This window comes from Vipera berus (genome assembly GCF_964194415.1).
Source record: "Vipera berus genome assembly, chromosome: 3".
Lineage (NCBI taxonomy): Eukaryota > Metazoa > Chordata > Lepidosauria > Squamata > Viperidae > Vipera > Vipera berus.
In genome coordinates, this window is record NC_138204.1 from 114,276,864 (window position 1) to 114,291,014 (window position 14,151).

General features: G+C 39.9%; 1 protein-coding gene across 1 annotated transcript in view; it reads right to left on the reverse strand.

Annotated features, from left to right (window-relative positions):
• Nucleotides 1-8,769, reverse strand: part of TNN (tenascin N) — a gene marked incomplete at both ends in the record, with an annotated part of 43,706 nt that extends 34,937 nt beyond the window's left edge. Inside the window, 5 exons of the mRNA XM_081325534.1 lie at nucleotides 1,022-1,111; nucleotides 3,908-4,090; nucleotides 5,619-5,882; nucleotides 7,260-7,631; nucleotides 8,367-8,769. Of these exons, the coding sequence (XP_081181660.1) occupies nucleotides 1,022-1,111; nucleotides 3,908-4,090; nucleotides 5,619-5,882; nucleotides 7,260-7,631; nucleotides 8,367-8,769 (1,312 nt within the window). The remainder of the gene's footprint in view (nucleotides 1-1,021; nucleotides 1,112-3,907; nucleotides 4,091-5,618; nucleotides 5,883-7,259; nucleotides 7,632-8,366) is intronic.
• Nucleotides 8,770-14,151: the final 5,382 nt, after the last annotated feature.

Consider the following 14,151-nt stretch of genomic DNA (forward strand, 5'->3'; position numbering starts at 1 on the left):
TCCCACACAGAAGCAAACCATGAAACCATGAAAAGTTACAAATGTATAAACATCACTGAGCACATAATATCCTGATGTTTTAATCTGAAATAGTCAAAGCAGCCTGGGTTAACCTCTGATACATTTTAAAATAGTTTCCAAAGGCTGGAAGGCCAAAACGGTGGTCATCATGTCAACCTCACTCCCAAGTTTTCAGACTAGTAACTGAAGACATAGCAATAGGAAGTCTGACCTGCTACCCCAGATGCATTTTCCTCTCCATGCATTGATTTTAACCATTAGCATAGAGCCTGCATTAAATATAAATCTACAATGGCCTTTGGTATGTGGCTTTCTGTGGAGAAGTTTCAAAATAGAATTCAGGGCCAATAAACTTCAAGGTGGGGAAGTTTCTCCCTAAGATTTGTAACAGAAATTAAGGGGCAAAAGATTGTCAGAAAGCTTCCAGTGGTCCAATTATGAAGTGACTAGGTCATGAATGACCCCGTGAAGGTCTCCCAGTTGAGGAAAGGGCACCACAAGATGGATCACAGAGCTGTATACTAATCTCAAATGGGTATTGCCCCAAAGGCTTTCTACCTGAAAATTCTGGAATCTGGAAGGCACAAAATTAGAAACAATTATATAAGTCCTACTCAAGTGGCTAAAATCTCTCTAAATTCAACATATGGGGGAGCCATACCCCCAACCTTCACATATTGAGATTAATCTTGAGCACACAGCTATATGAACTCAGAGAACATATACTGTATGTATCTAATCCATAATTGTCAAGACTCTGCATACCAACCAAACAACTCACAGAAGTTGGGACCAGATCATCTCTTTTCTTCCTGGCATGCCTGTTGTTTCTTCCTGGACACTACCTTTCAGTAAAGTGTGATTGGAAAGAATGGGGAGCCATATTTGGCAGTCTCAGCTGAATGGCCAATTGCTGCAACAGCTGTGAAGACCAATAGCGATTGTGCTGTGACATTGTGTAAAGATGTCATTATGCTACAAAAAAGCCTTCTGTTTATACCTGTCCATCCATGTACAGAAGATGGCTTCCCTTCAACCTCATTCTTCACAGATATGACAGTGATCTTATATTTGGTTCCTGGCTTCAAGCCTATGGAAAGGAGAAACAGAAAGGGGGAAAGATAAAATGGTCTGAGACATAATTGTACATTTATTTTATTTTCTGTCAAGGTTTAATGGGACAAGTTTGCTTTACATTTCCTCAATAATATGTCCAGAGTAATACTTTGACAACATATTTGAGGAAGGATAAAGTTTCACTTTGGTTCTACATTATTGCACTCAAAACAATTACATCACTTTTCAACTGTTTCTGACATCATGGAAGCTGTTGGTGCAAAGCTTTAATGTTTTGTATCAGATTGTATGAACAAATTCTTTTGTTAAGTCTATGGCCGCAATCTGCAGTTTTCATCACAGGCTTTGTTGCATAATGCACTTTATAGCCACACAAGATAGATCTTTACTCAGTGGTGGGATTCAGGCAGTTCACACCACTTCAGCAGAACTGGTAGCTAATTTTTTTGTTGCCCAGGCCCAGAATGGACTTCCAGAAGCGGCATCCACACAGAGAACCAGTTGTTCACATATGTGAATCTCACCATTGCCTTTACTGTAGCAATACGACAACTACTGAACAGTTTCCATTCTAGTGAATTTTAAATTATCTAAGGCAAGGGTGTCAAACTCGCCGTGTCACGTAATGTGTTGCGACGTATTGTGACTTTTTCCCCATTGCCAGAGCTGGGGTGGGCGTGGCTTCCGCATGACGCCTCCAGCCCATGGGCCGGCAGTTTGACACCCCTGATCTAAGGCTAATTATAGTCTAATAAAGTGCTGAGAGGTTTTGTAGATTCCAGTACTTCCTCAGGTTCAGCTCCTTTGAAGAAGGTCATAAAAGGCATTTGGAATTTTATAAAATATATGTTTTGTTTACTGATATACAGGTTGGGTAGAACTGATGTTCATAGGTATGGTGCCTACAAATGGTATACGAGACATATTAATGACAGAAAATGGTTGGTTTTTCTTTCTTCCCCTTCCATCAGACATTACCAACCAGCAAAGAAATATCCATCAGTCACCCTCTTATCATGGGTTGGGTCTGGAGAAGCAACTTTTAACAATTGTAGTTTCATGGAAATTTGTCAAAGGGTAGCCTAAATTTCAGCTGCTAAACTTCATCTGGAGACAAATTTAGTGCTACTCTGAAATAGTATTAAACCTATGTTCAAAAACAGTTTGGACAAAGAGACCAGGAGTAGGGAGAATTTTGCCTTTAGCAACAAAGACCAAAATGGATCTTTCTCCCTACTTTATCCTTCATCTTCTGCAATAATAAGTCAGCTAGGTCCAACAGTAATAAGTCATAATAACAATATTAACCATAATAATAAGAATAACTATACTGGAGAGACCAAATGGCCTACAAGAAAGACCTACAATGAAAAGCAGAAAGGAGGTTTTGGAAGACAAAACAATGCATGGCCAGTACATTAAAAAAATAGCAGGGAAAGCAGATAATAACAAGAACTGGCAATGGCTAAGAGCAGGAAAGTTGAAGAAAAAGACCGAGGGACTAATTCTGGCAGCATAAGACCAAGCCTTAAGAACAAATGTGTTAGATACTGGGTTTGTTGCTTGATTGACGAGACAAGGCGAGCGAGCTCAGCAAGAATCATTCTTTATTTGGGTGCAGGAACTGAACTGAGAAACAGGGCTGCGAATGCAGCAATTTATACCCTGGCCTCTAGGCGGCAGCCAATAGGTTTAAAGCAACCTATTGCCGCCCTAGAAGCAGCCAATGGCGGCGCTGGAGACAGGTTGTCTGAGGAGCTGGGAGCCGTTAGCCAGCTTCCCTGCTTAAGCAACCTTCCAGCAATTAACCCCACGTGGTATACTTAAGTAAGACTAAGCCTAATACATTACAAAATGCATACAAAACCAGAATTGAGAAGACAACAACAGACAATAAGTTCCACCTATGCAAAGAAGCTGAAGAAGCAGGTAGCTGCTGGAAGAAGATAGCACAGACTGACTACAAGCAGCGGCATGACAAAGAAGTAACAATGGTACATTGGAAGATCTGCAAGAAATGCCATTTGCCTGCAAGCAAGAATTGGTGGGACCATAGAAAGGAGAAAACAATAGAAAATGAAGACACTAAAGTGCTCTAGGACTTTAGAATTCAAACAGATAGGCACCTGCAACATAGTACACCAGATTTAGCAACTGTCAATAAGAAAAACAAAAATGTCTGGTTAGTGGACATGGCAATACCTGGAGACAGCAGAATAAAAGATAATAAAATACAAAGACCTGCAAATAGAAATAGAACATCTGATAAAAGAAAAAAAGGTAGTAATAGTAATAGGTGCATTGGGTGCAAACCCAAAACAACTGGAGCACCACTTGAACACCATCGGCATTGACAAATTCACTATCAGTCAATTACAAAAGACAGCTTTCTTTAGAACAGCTTACATCCCGTGACTCGATAGGTAGAAAAAAAAATGCCAAATCCAGTCTGTACATCTGGCTGACTGTGCGGCAAACCATAAGATTCATACCATTAACATCATAATAATGGAGCACATCTTTTGGGGTTCACCTGCCTCCCTGCCATTTGTGGACTTCAACTCCTAGTATTACCCAGCCAACCATGTTAAAGTTGCCAAGGCTTGAGGCTTCCTTTCCAAAGAAATTGATCTCTATCCCAGAAATGGAAAGCACATAACAAGACAATAAAATATAAATAGACAAGAACCCTAACTCTGAAAACAGAAGCTTTCTTCATTCCTGCTATTGCTCAGCCAACTTGGTACCAAATGAACAGACTTATTGTCCTTATTCTGGATATGCACACATGGACCCATTGATAGCTTACCTGTGATGATATATCTGCTCTTGACTTCATTACTTTTGGGAACCACCACTTCCTTCTCCTCTCCAGGCAAAGAACTGAACCTCAGTTTGTAGTAATCCACTTCTGCTGCCGGATTTTCCCACTCCACTTCCAATGAGTTCACAGTCTCCTCCGTCACCCAGATAGGCCCAGTGGCAGAAACGGCTAAAATGAACATTGACAAAGAGGACTCCAAGGCTACAACAGCCAAGCTTTTTGTGGGCAGTGTTAATTATAAGGACATTTTTAATATGAAGAATTATGTAATCACTTATCTATGCTAAACAAAGGAGTGCGTTTATACTTGCAGCTTTCCCAAAATCTGCTAGTGATTTTTGCATGAAGCAAAAATCAGATTTTTGTATTAGCCTTCAACTAATACAAATAAATTTTGGTATTAGCCTCTACAGCTTCTGCTACTGGGATGGGCCTGCATGGCAGCCATTTTCTAAAATGGCATATAGCTTCCCCAAATCTTGTTCAGAACTGGACACACACATTACATTCACACAAATGGACATACTGTGCATGTTACCTGAAATCCTCACTATGACAAATAGGTTTTAAAATAGTACAGTATTCACCCATATTAATGATTTAATCAATCAATATTAATAATTAATATTAATTATTTTAATGCCTGGTTGCAGCACAAGACAGTATTTCTTTGAAGATCCTGGAGCAAGAATTGGTCCTTTCTTCCTCAAAAGTACCCAGTAGGATTATATTTTATGACATAGTAAAAAGCCTCCATACATGATAAATGCACTTTTTAGAACACTGATTTGACTGAAAACGTAAGTTTGGGGCAGGGGAAGTTTTCCCTTTTCCTGAGATTCTCCCCACCATCCAAAAAATATGCTTCCATACATACAACAGGCATTAAAACAATCCATGATCATCAGTGGGGTTAGGGTTAGGGCTACTGGATGGAAGGAAAGGCTTCATTTCTGATCTTTAATTATGAGTTTTTGCCTTTTTCTAAACTTGGAGATAGGAAAAGATACCTTGGAAAAGAAGCTTTCAAACCCTCAGGCAAACTAATTTAGGCCATGGATATTTACTCCTCGTGTAATTCTTGGCTGTGGCTACGATCATGAAAAAAGCTACCCAAACTCTGGAGAAATCTTGAGGGAACTGGATTCAGAGGGAATATTAGCACTATCTGCTAAAGTAGTCAATTAGAGTTAATTCTTGTCTTTAAACTGTTGTTTTTCAGAGAGAAACTGCCACTGACATGGCACAGATGTACACATAATTCCTCCCCCCCCCCAAAAAAAACAAAGGACAGAAAATCTGAGCGGGATGAAATGCTACTCAAGTCAGATGGGGGGGGGGGTGCCCACTGGCCTCATTTTGGCTATGGAGGTAACCAAGGAAAGAAACAAATGAAAAAGATAAATTAATTAAGTAGATAAAAACATTGCAAAAAGAGTTACAGTTAAGCTGATCCCTATCAGCTATTTTCCTTTTTTTTGTAGGATACTAGAATCCAAGTTGGGATAAAATATTAGAAATAGCTACCATTTATTCATTGAGACATTTGTTCATCCAAACAGGCATAATTCATATAGGGTACCATTTCCTTAAGAAACAATGTTTGCATTGTTAGTTTTTCAAAGTCTCAGCCTTCTGTTGATGTAAAGATCCTTGCAGGTTCAAAGATAATGGAAAGAGAATTGCAGTGTCCTACCTGTGCTAACTTGCAAGAATTCTGGTTTACTGAAGACTTCCTTCTTTGCATTGCGAAGTGTGATTACATATTCTGTGCCAGGAATCAGACCCAGAATCTCATAATTTGTCTGATCTTTGGGCACCCTTATTTGTTTCATCGAGGCCTCTTCCCCAACAGGAAAGTAGCTGAGGAGGTAGTAGTCCACATCTGTTATCTTATCCCAGCCGATGACTAGGGAATTTTCGGTGGTTTTAAGGAGACGGACATTCCATGGGGCAAGCACTATTGGAAAACAATGGGAAGATTTTAAAATAATGCACCCTGTGAGTCAAGCAAGACATATCACTTTTCATTTTGTCTGTATAATTTGCTTAGCAATTTGTAGATCAAAGCATCTCGTTTTTATATAATTAGTGGCACAAGTGTTGTCAATATATATTTGCTGACATTGTTTTTTATGCATTAAGCAGCAGAGTGTCCAATTCTTTCTGAACTCAATTTTTTTCATCATCAAGTGCAGATCTGGGACCTAATAAAATCTACCCATTTTAAGTTGCATTAACTTAAGTTGACTTCCTTTTTTTAAGCAAAATGTTTGATCAAATGCAAAGAACCCAGAGATAACTTAAAGTAACTGTAGGGGCAGGGAGGGGGGGGGAAGAAATGTAGATTTCTGTTATCTTCCTTTAAAGATATAGGAACTGTATCTTTTTTTGCATTTTGTCCTTCTATGGCTATCCAAGTAAGGTCAAAAACACCCTTTCATCAGAATGGCAGTTAAAATCCTTGACAGTTCAATAAATATTGATATGCAGTGTAAGAGTCCATTAAGTGACTTCATGTATCATTATAGCATTTAGAAAAGTAAGTAGATTAGAAAAGTGTCAACTTTGCTGGAAGAGAAACTGGCACTCTTGAAGTACTTAGCTGCACTCCTTTAAATGAGGGATAATGTACCTCGTATTCACAAATCCTATGGCAAATTAATCAGAGCTCCCAGTTCAGTGAAACTGGAATTGAAAAGGACAAATGCAGCACCCAAGGAAACAGGGAGAATCCCAACCAAGACCTATGGCATCTACATATACCTTTAGCCTCTTTCATATAATGTGACCATATGAACAGCGACAATCAGGGCAACCAAATGATTTTGCACAACTACCCATACATACATCATACCATAATGGATTTTGTTTGGCTGTAATATTTTTAAAAGATGGAAAGATTTTTGGAAAATTGGAAAATAGGTGTGTTTTTTTTCAAGACCTTCCCATAAAAATATTTGACTGAAAAACAAATAAAGGTTGAGAGAACAGGAGCAGTTGCCTAAGGCCCATGCTTGGAGAGGGCTCCGCCCAAAATACAACTCAGTTTTTGAAATAATATAGTGAATTCAAGACACAAAAACTAATCAGTGAAAGAGCTTCCCAAAAGTTATTCAATATTTTGAATTTCTCTAAACGCTCTCATATTGACTTAACTGATTAAAAGAAAGGCAGAAAGAAGAGAGGCATCCTGGCCTTGCATGCTATGAGGGAAAAGGTGTGGTTCAGAAGTGATTCTGCCCCCCTCTTCCAGACTGGGTTGTGTTGAAAAAGCAACGGCAGAATGGCCGCTCAGTGAAATCTTCATTTGGAGGCATCCGGGGAAGGCTCTTACCTTCAGAGCAGTCCAGCCCTGTGAAACCATCCTTGCAGTAGCACTCGCCACTGTCACAGTACCCATTGCCACTGCAGTCATTAGGGCACCTCTTCTCACTGCAGTCCTCTCCAGTGAACTCCTGACGACATTGACAGACCCCATGGACACAGGCCCCGTTTCCACTGCAGTTCTCAGGGCACAGGAGTTGACTGCAGTCATCACCAGCGTAACGAGCATTGCAAACACACCGGCCATCAATGCAGTGCCCATTACCACTGCAATTTCCTGGGCACGTGGGGTTGGAACAGTCCTGTCCTTCCCAGCCTTCCTCGCAGTTGCAGCTGCAGATCTCTTGGAGGAAAGTGCCATGGCCGCTGCAGGATGACACCCCTGTTCAGCAGGAGGCCCAGAACATAGGAGAAAAATGGAAGACAAAGACACATGGGCACCAAGATCCCAACTCACCTGAAAAGAATAATGAATACTGACGCCTTGTTTACATGCATGAGCTCGTTTTAAGCAAAAAGCACCTTGAGCTAAATGCTGTCCTTTTACCCTTAAGCCAACACATGCAATATTGCTCTTTACTTTTAAGGATAATAATAAAATGAATGACTGAATTTTTATTGGGTACAGGGTAGAACAGAACAGAACGGAACGGAACGGAACGGAACGGAACGGAACGGAACGGAACAGAACAGAACAGAACAGAACAGAACAGAACAGAACAGAACAGAATAGAATAGAATAGAATAGAATAGAATAGAATAGAATAGAATAGCAGAGTTGGAAGGGACCTTGGAGGTATTTTAGTCCAACCCCCAGCTCAGGCAGGAAACCCTATACCATTTCAGACAAATGATTGTCCAATCTCTTCTTTAAATGCTGTGGAGCATTCACAACTTCTGGAGGCAGGTTGTCCCACTGGTTAATTGTTCTAACTGTAACTCTGAAAAAAAACCCCATGAAATTGTTTACAAAAGTCTTGAAGTCCACTAAGCTAAATCTGGAACCCCATATACGGATGATAAGCAAACCAGTGTTTGGTGGGTGATATAAGGCAAGTGTCAGGCACATGATAGGGCACAATATACAGTCAGCAGGCTATACAAATAGCTTCCTCACCTTGCCCTCTTCCACAACACCTTTGCGGGTTACAGATCCCTTTCAGATGTACCACTTCTAGCTCTAAATTTTCCAGTCTTTCCAGCAAAGCTTTAACATGTTCAAGGAGTTCACAGTCTCTTTTAGGAGTTTGCAGCCGAATGTTATGCCTGAATACAATGTTTTGCTCCTCGCCCTCATCTGCTTCGCCATTAGTGAACATGTGATTGTCGCCTTGGAGAGGCCCTGGGTCGGGTTCCACCTTGAACTGAAAGGACTCGGGCAAATTAAACTTATATGAGTGGCTAAAGCTGATCTTCTGGCTTTGGTCAGAGCAGTTTTCGGGCTGAGCAGGCAATTGTGTCAGGACCTCCAAGAAGGAGCAGTGCATCAGAATCCCCAGGAAAATAATCCACATGGCCATTGTGCTTCTGTAAATACAAGAATAGAAAGGCTCAACTGGGGAAAGAAACAAAAAGAAAAGATGAGGTAAACAATATAAAAGCTATTTTCTAGATATTATAAAGAGGGAAGGAAAAATATTCCTGGCAATCTTGACTGGGGAATTCATCAAGAGCTGATCTAGGCTCATAGGGCATTGGTTATCCTTGCAGAATGCACTTTGACAATCCCTTGCCTCTTGCATAATAAATACATAAATACATACCCATTCTTTTACACCATGTAACCTATGCTTTTCTGTTGTTTGGAAAAATAGATTACTTTGTGTAGGAAGTAGGTTTGGGAGGGAGTATTTTTTAAAAAATGCTTTCAAGGGAGCATTTAATCATGCATGTGCCACTGAGCTTGAATTATAGTTTGACTCAAAGTGTGTGTTTTTTCTGCTTCCCAAAAGTATGAAAAGTGACACATAAACCATCAGAAGGTTCCTAAATTAATTAGGACCCCTCTGAGCAAGACTTGTAGAGCAAAATTTATGAGGTGAAGCCTTGTCAGACAAAGTAGTTTTGTGTTTATGCTATGTGTTTCTGCATGGATTGGAGGTGGAATATACACATTAAGGAGCAAGAAGTAAACCTGCTGGAGGAAGCAGGCAACCAAGTTAGAGAAAAAAAACTCTAGGAGGAGGAAGGATGGATGTATGACTGAGCAGCAAGCAAATCTGGAAGAAGGATCTGTAGAAGGGAGTGCCCCTAGACCAGAGGTAGGCAACCTCGGCTCTTTTATGACTCATGGACTTCAACTCCCAGAATTCCTGAGTCAGCTATGCTGACTCAGGAATTCTGGGAGTTGAAGTCCATGAGTCATAAAAGAGCCGAGGTTGCCTACCCCTGCCCTAGACAAACAACTGTAGTTCCGTTGGAAAAGGAGTAACAATGTAAAGAAGCATGACAAAGGAGATAGCTTTCCAAGAAGCATGACCAAGGAGATAGCTTTCCAAGAAGCTTAGGGCTTGTTTCCACCCTCCTCCCTAAGCTGCAAGCAGAAGTAAAGATACAGGTAATCTTCATAAACAAACATCAGTTGGGACCAGAATTTCCATTGCTAAGCGATGCTGTCATAAAGCACAATATCACATGACCACATCACTTAGCAATGGCAATCCTGGCAGTGCCAGTTGCTGTTATAACCCTGGGTCAATAAGTGGGAAGAGGTGGGAGTTCCAGGCAAGCAGGCTGTGCTGCAGACAAGCCCTGCAGAAAGTGAATGTGTGCATACAGTAGGTACCATGAGTGTGTGGGTGGGTGTTATGGGCAAATGCTACAGAGTCTGGGAAGACAAAAAAAGTGCCTGACTTCCTGTTGGCTTCCCTGTTGACTTTGCGTGTGGGAAGCTCACAAGGAATGTCAGAAATTACAATCACGCTGCGAGGTCATAATCGTGAGCTGGGCACTGACCACTTGGACTGCTATCACTTGATCTTGGAGACACTGCAGCAGCTGGAGCTCTGAAGAACGTTGAACAATTGCTGAAGGAGTGTTTGTAACCCAAGGATTATCTATAAGATAAAGGCGTTTAAAGAGGAAAATAATGTAACAAAGCAGTGATAAAGTTTATCCAATGGTGTAAGATAAGGGAGGGTAATTTCAAGCAGTTAAGAAGCTCTGTATATAGATGGATGTTTGTTTATGAAGACCACTAAATATTCCATTTATTTGTACTATTACAATAAAAAAAATCATTTGAGTTGGCAAAAGAAAACCTCAAGTTTGTTTGTGGTGATTAATTTTTGTTGCTTTGTCAACACAGGTCTCTAGTATCTGAATTGTTCAAGTTCAGCAAAGCTGCATCCATATCCAGGACGCTCTGTTCAAACAAAGCAAATTCCACAGTGGGGTCTGGGGTCAGTGCAAAATTGATCTTTCATTGTTTATACCCACCTACAAAGTTTGAACTTTGTATAACCACCATCATTTCATTTCCTGACCAAAGAATGAGAATAGTGCTACCTAATCATTTCTAAAATTGAAATTTCCTTTGGGCTCAAAGAACGTACCCTGAAGCAGGCTTACAATTTCATGAGTATATTGTATTTTTCTGCTGTGTTTGGAATGCACTGGTAATCCAAATGAATTCAATGAGATGTTAACATATAAGAATAAGTTATTAATTTCTACTCCAACTTTATCAGAAGAAATGTAGCTAAAACAGTTCTGCTGAAACAAAAACATTGCACTGGGTTTTTCCAAGTTTGAGCAGTTCTGCAAAGTTCATTTCTCAAAATATGGGGCAAATTTGCATTAAAAGTTTATGCTTCAAACAATGCCTCTGTATTTTCCTGCTGTCATCTAATGACCTTCCTAATGTTTGCAACCCACATCTGGTAGAAAGATCTGTTTGACAAGATTTTCCTTAATTAGCTCCACTTTGCTTTATTAGCTAATAAAAATTATTTCAGACATAGAGTTTGAAATCTATAGATGTGTAATGACAACATAGCTGGAAGGCAGTAAATTGGATGCCAAAAATGAGGCTAACTCTTAGGTACCATTTTTATCTGTTCTCATCCATTTAGATCCAGGTGAAATTGTGGCTACAATGGACACAGCATGATATCTTTTCTAAACCTGTGTCTGCACACACACATGCAGTTTTGGAGTTAATGTGGACTCCTGGTAACTGTCCAGATACATTCTTGCAGGGATTTTGGCAAGAAGTGGCTTGCCTAGAGCTGAGAGAAACTGGTTGGTCCAAGGTCATCCATCTGGCTTTGCATGTAGGTGAGACTAGAACACTCCTAGTTTTTAGCCTGGTACCTTAATTATTAGACCAATCTGGCTCTGATTATTTTCCTACCACATGCATATTTTTTTCAAATTTTCTTTCTCGATTCTATAGTAAGGTTCCATAACAATATCACTAAAACTATTTTTTTTAAAAAAAAAAATACAGCTGTTGGGCAGAATGAACAGAGTCCAGAATGAAATCAATGTGCAATTGTTTAAAAATCAGCAAATGCAAATGTTAAAATGATACTATTTTTACTGCATCTTACCTTAAAATGATTTAATCCAATACAATGTTGAGATTGCACAATAAATATTCCAGCCAGAAGCACCTCTTGAGGGAAGCTTTAAAAAAACAATTATTAAATGACCAAATAGGCTCCTTTCTCTTCCCTGTCACAACATACCATTCTTCTGAAATAGCTTCTCTTCCCAGCTATCGTGTGGTTTGGCTGGTTACCTGTCATCAAGGACATTGCTAAAAATCTGCTATTTTATTTTCCAAACTTTCTCTCTCACCACAGAAATTAGTTATCTCGGTGTGCCTCTAATTCCTAGTTTACTCTGAAAAACATTATGCCAAAACTTTGGATTTAAACTGCCTAAATGACTGCAGTAAAGTGCAATAAGGATGATCCATGATCTTATTTGGCAGTGTTTTGTTCCAAAACTGCCAATTACAACAAGTCATTTACTCTTTTAAATAAACCTCCTTCCTTCAGTTTTGCCGCATGACATTCTGAGCCACAAGCGTGACTTTGTAATTAGAGTTTGTCAGGGCCACAAATTGATTCCAGCTTTGCTTGTTGCAAATCCATCAGAGTAAAATTCATCTTTTAAGTAGCCTAAAGATGGGCCTGACTTTCTTGTTGGGACAGAGGCCTATTATATAATGAAATTGAATCACTAGGTATGGATTAAGGAAGAACCAAGACATCTACGGTTGAAGGGATACATTACAGTGAATTATAGCAGAAAAATTATCTCTTAATAAGGCTTATTGGGTGATATCTATACTAGTCTCAGCAAAGATTCTTCCAGATACCAAAGAAAATTAGTTGTTCCACAATGATGTACATTGGCTGACATGAACATTAATTGGCATGGTAACAGTAATTTTATGAAAGGGCCACTCTGAAAAGAGGAATGTGGGATTGCATTGAAAATGGCAGGAATCTTTGCTGACATCTGTATTGTTTTCTTGCAAACTAAGTTGTCACCATATATATTCCCTGCTTACCTATGTGCACATATGGGTCTCAGTCTAAAAGGTAATTGGACTTACATGACACAACCCCAGGGGTTGCTTACTGGGATAAGGATGGGAGCAGTGAGATCTCCCTATGTAGCACAGTCCCAGTTTCCATATCCTGTACAGGGCAACTGGCACCAGAAGAAAGAAGTTTCCCAGTTTGTTCTTTCCTTCTTGTAGCCATCATCATCATCAGCAAGGCTACAGGGGGTGGCTTCCACCAGGTACATAAAGACGAGGCAGGACTTCAAGGCGATGGACATGCCCATCTTTTGACATTGTCAGCCATGTATTTTCTGCAGATTTTTATTAACTTTTTATGTCACCCATCTCACAACTGAGCAACTCTCAGACATCCTTAATATCTTTATTTTTCCTGATATTCACTAGCAAAAACCGTGTGTGTGTGTGTGTGTGTGTGTGTGTGTACCTTTTGGTTCACTTTGCAAACAAATCCAGTATTTAAATAATTATTTTCATCATAGTAAGGTAAAGGTAAAGTTTCCCCCGCACATGCGTGCTAGTCGTTTCCGACTCTAGGGACCGGTGCTCATCTCCGTTTCAAAGCCGAAGAGCCAGCGCTTGTCCGAGGACGTCTCCGTGGTCATGTGGCCGGCATGACTAGACGCCAAAGGCGCACGGAACGCTGTTACCTTCCCACCGTAGTGGTCCCTATTTTTCTACTTGCATTTTTACGTGCTTTCGAACTGCTAGGTTGGCAGAAGCTGGGACGAGTAACAGGCGCTCACTCTGTTACGCGGCACTCGGGATTCGACCCGCCAAACTGCCGACCTTCCGATCGACAAGCTCAGCGTCAAAAAGCAAATGTTGAAATGGATCTACAAATTAACAAAAAGTACAGTTAGATTATGAATAAAGGAAGGGGAAAATGTTCAAGCTCTGTCTAGATAGTTTTCCTCCTTAGCTCAAATCCTAGCAAAAAAAACCCCACTATTTTTGTAGCTCATCCCAGCATTCTGGCAGTATAGTTCACAGCTGTCTTGCTTTCAACTGCATTTCTTCTGTCTCTGGACTATTCTCTGTAACTTGTTTTTCTTTATGATTAGCTTTTGAACTGATATACAGGTTTACTTACTTACTGTATCTTTTGAACTAATTTGCAAATTTCATGTGTTAGGAGTGGTAATAAAAGATGGAAACTGAATAAATGTTCAGCCGATCAAAATAACAGATTGTTTTTATTAAAATCCTGGTTCTAGGTTATAATTATCAATAAATTTACCCCACGGCCCATTTTATTTGTGAAGCACTATTGAGCCAATAATTCCCTTTATGAAGCTTTATTATTGGATCATCTGTAATTATCCAAGCTTTAGAGATAGCATCGGATATGGGAGAAATTATT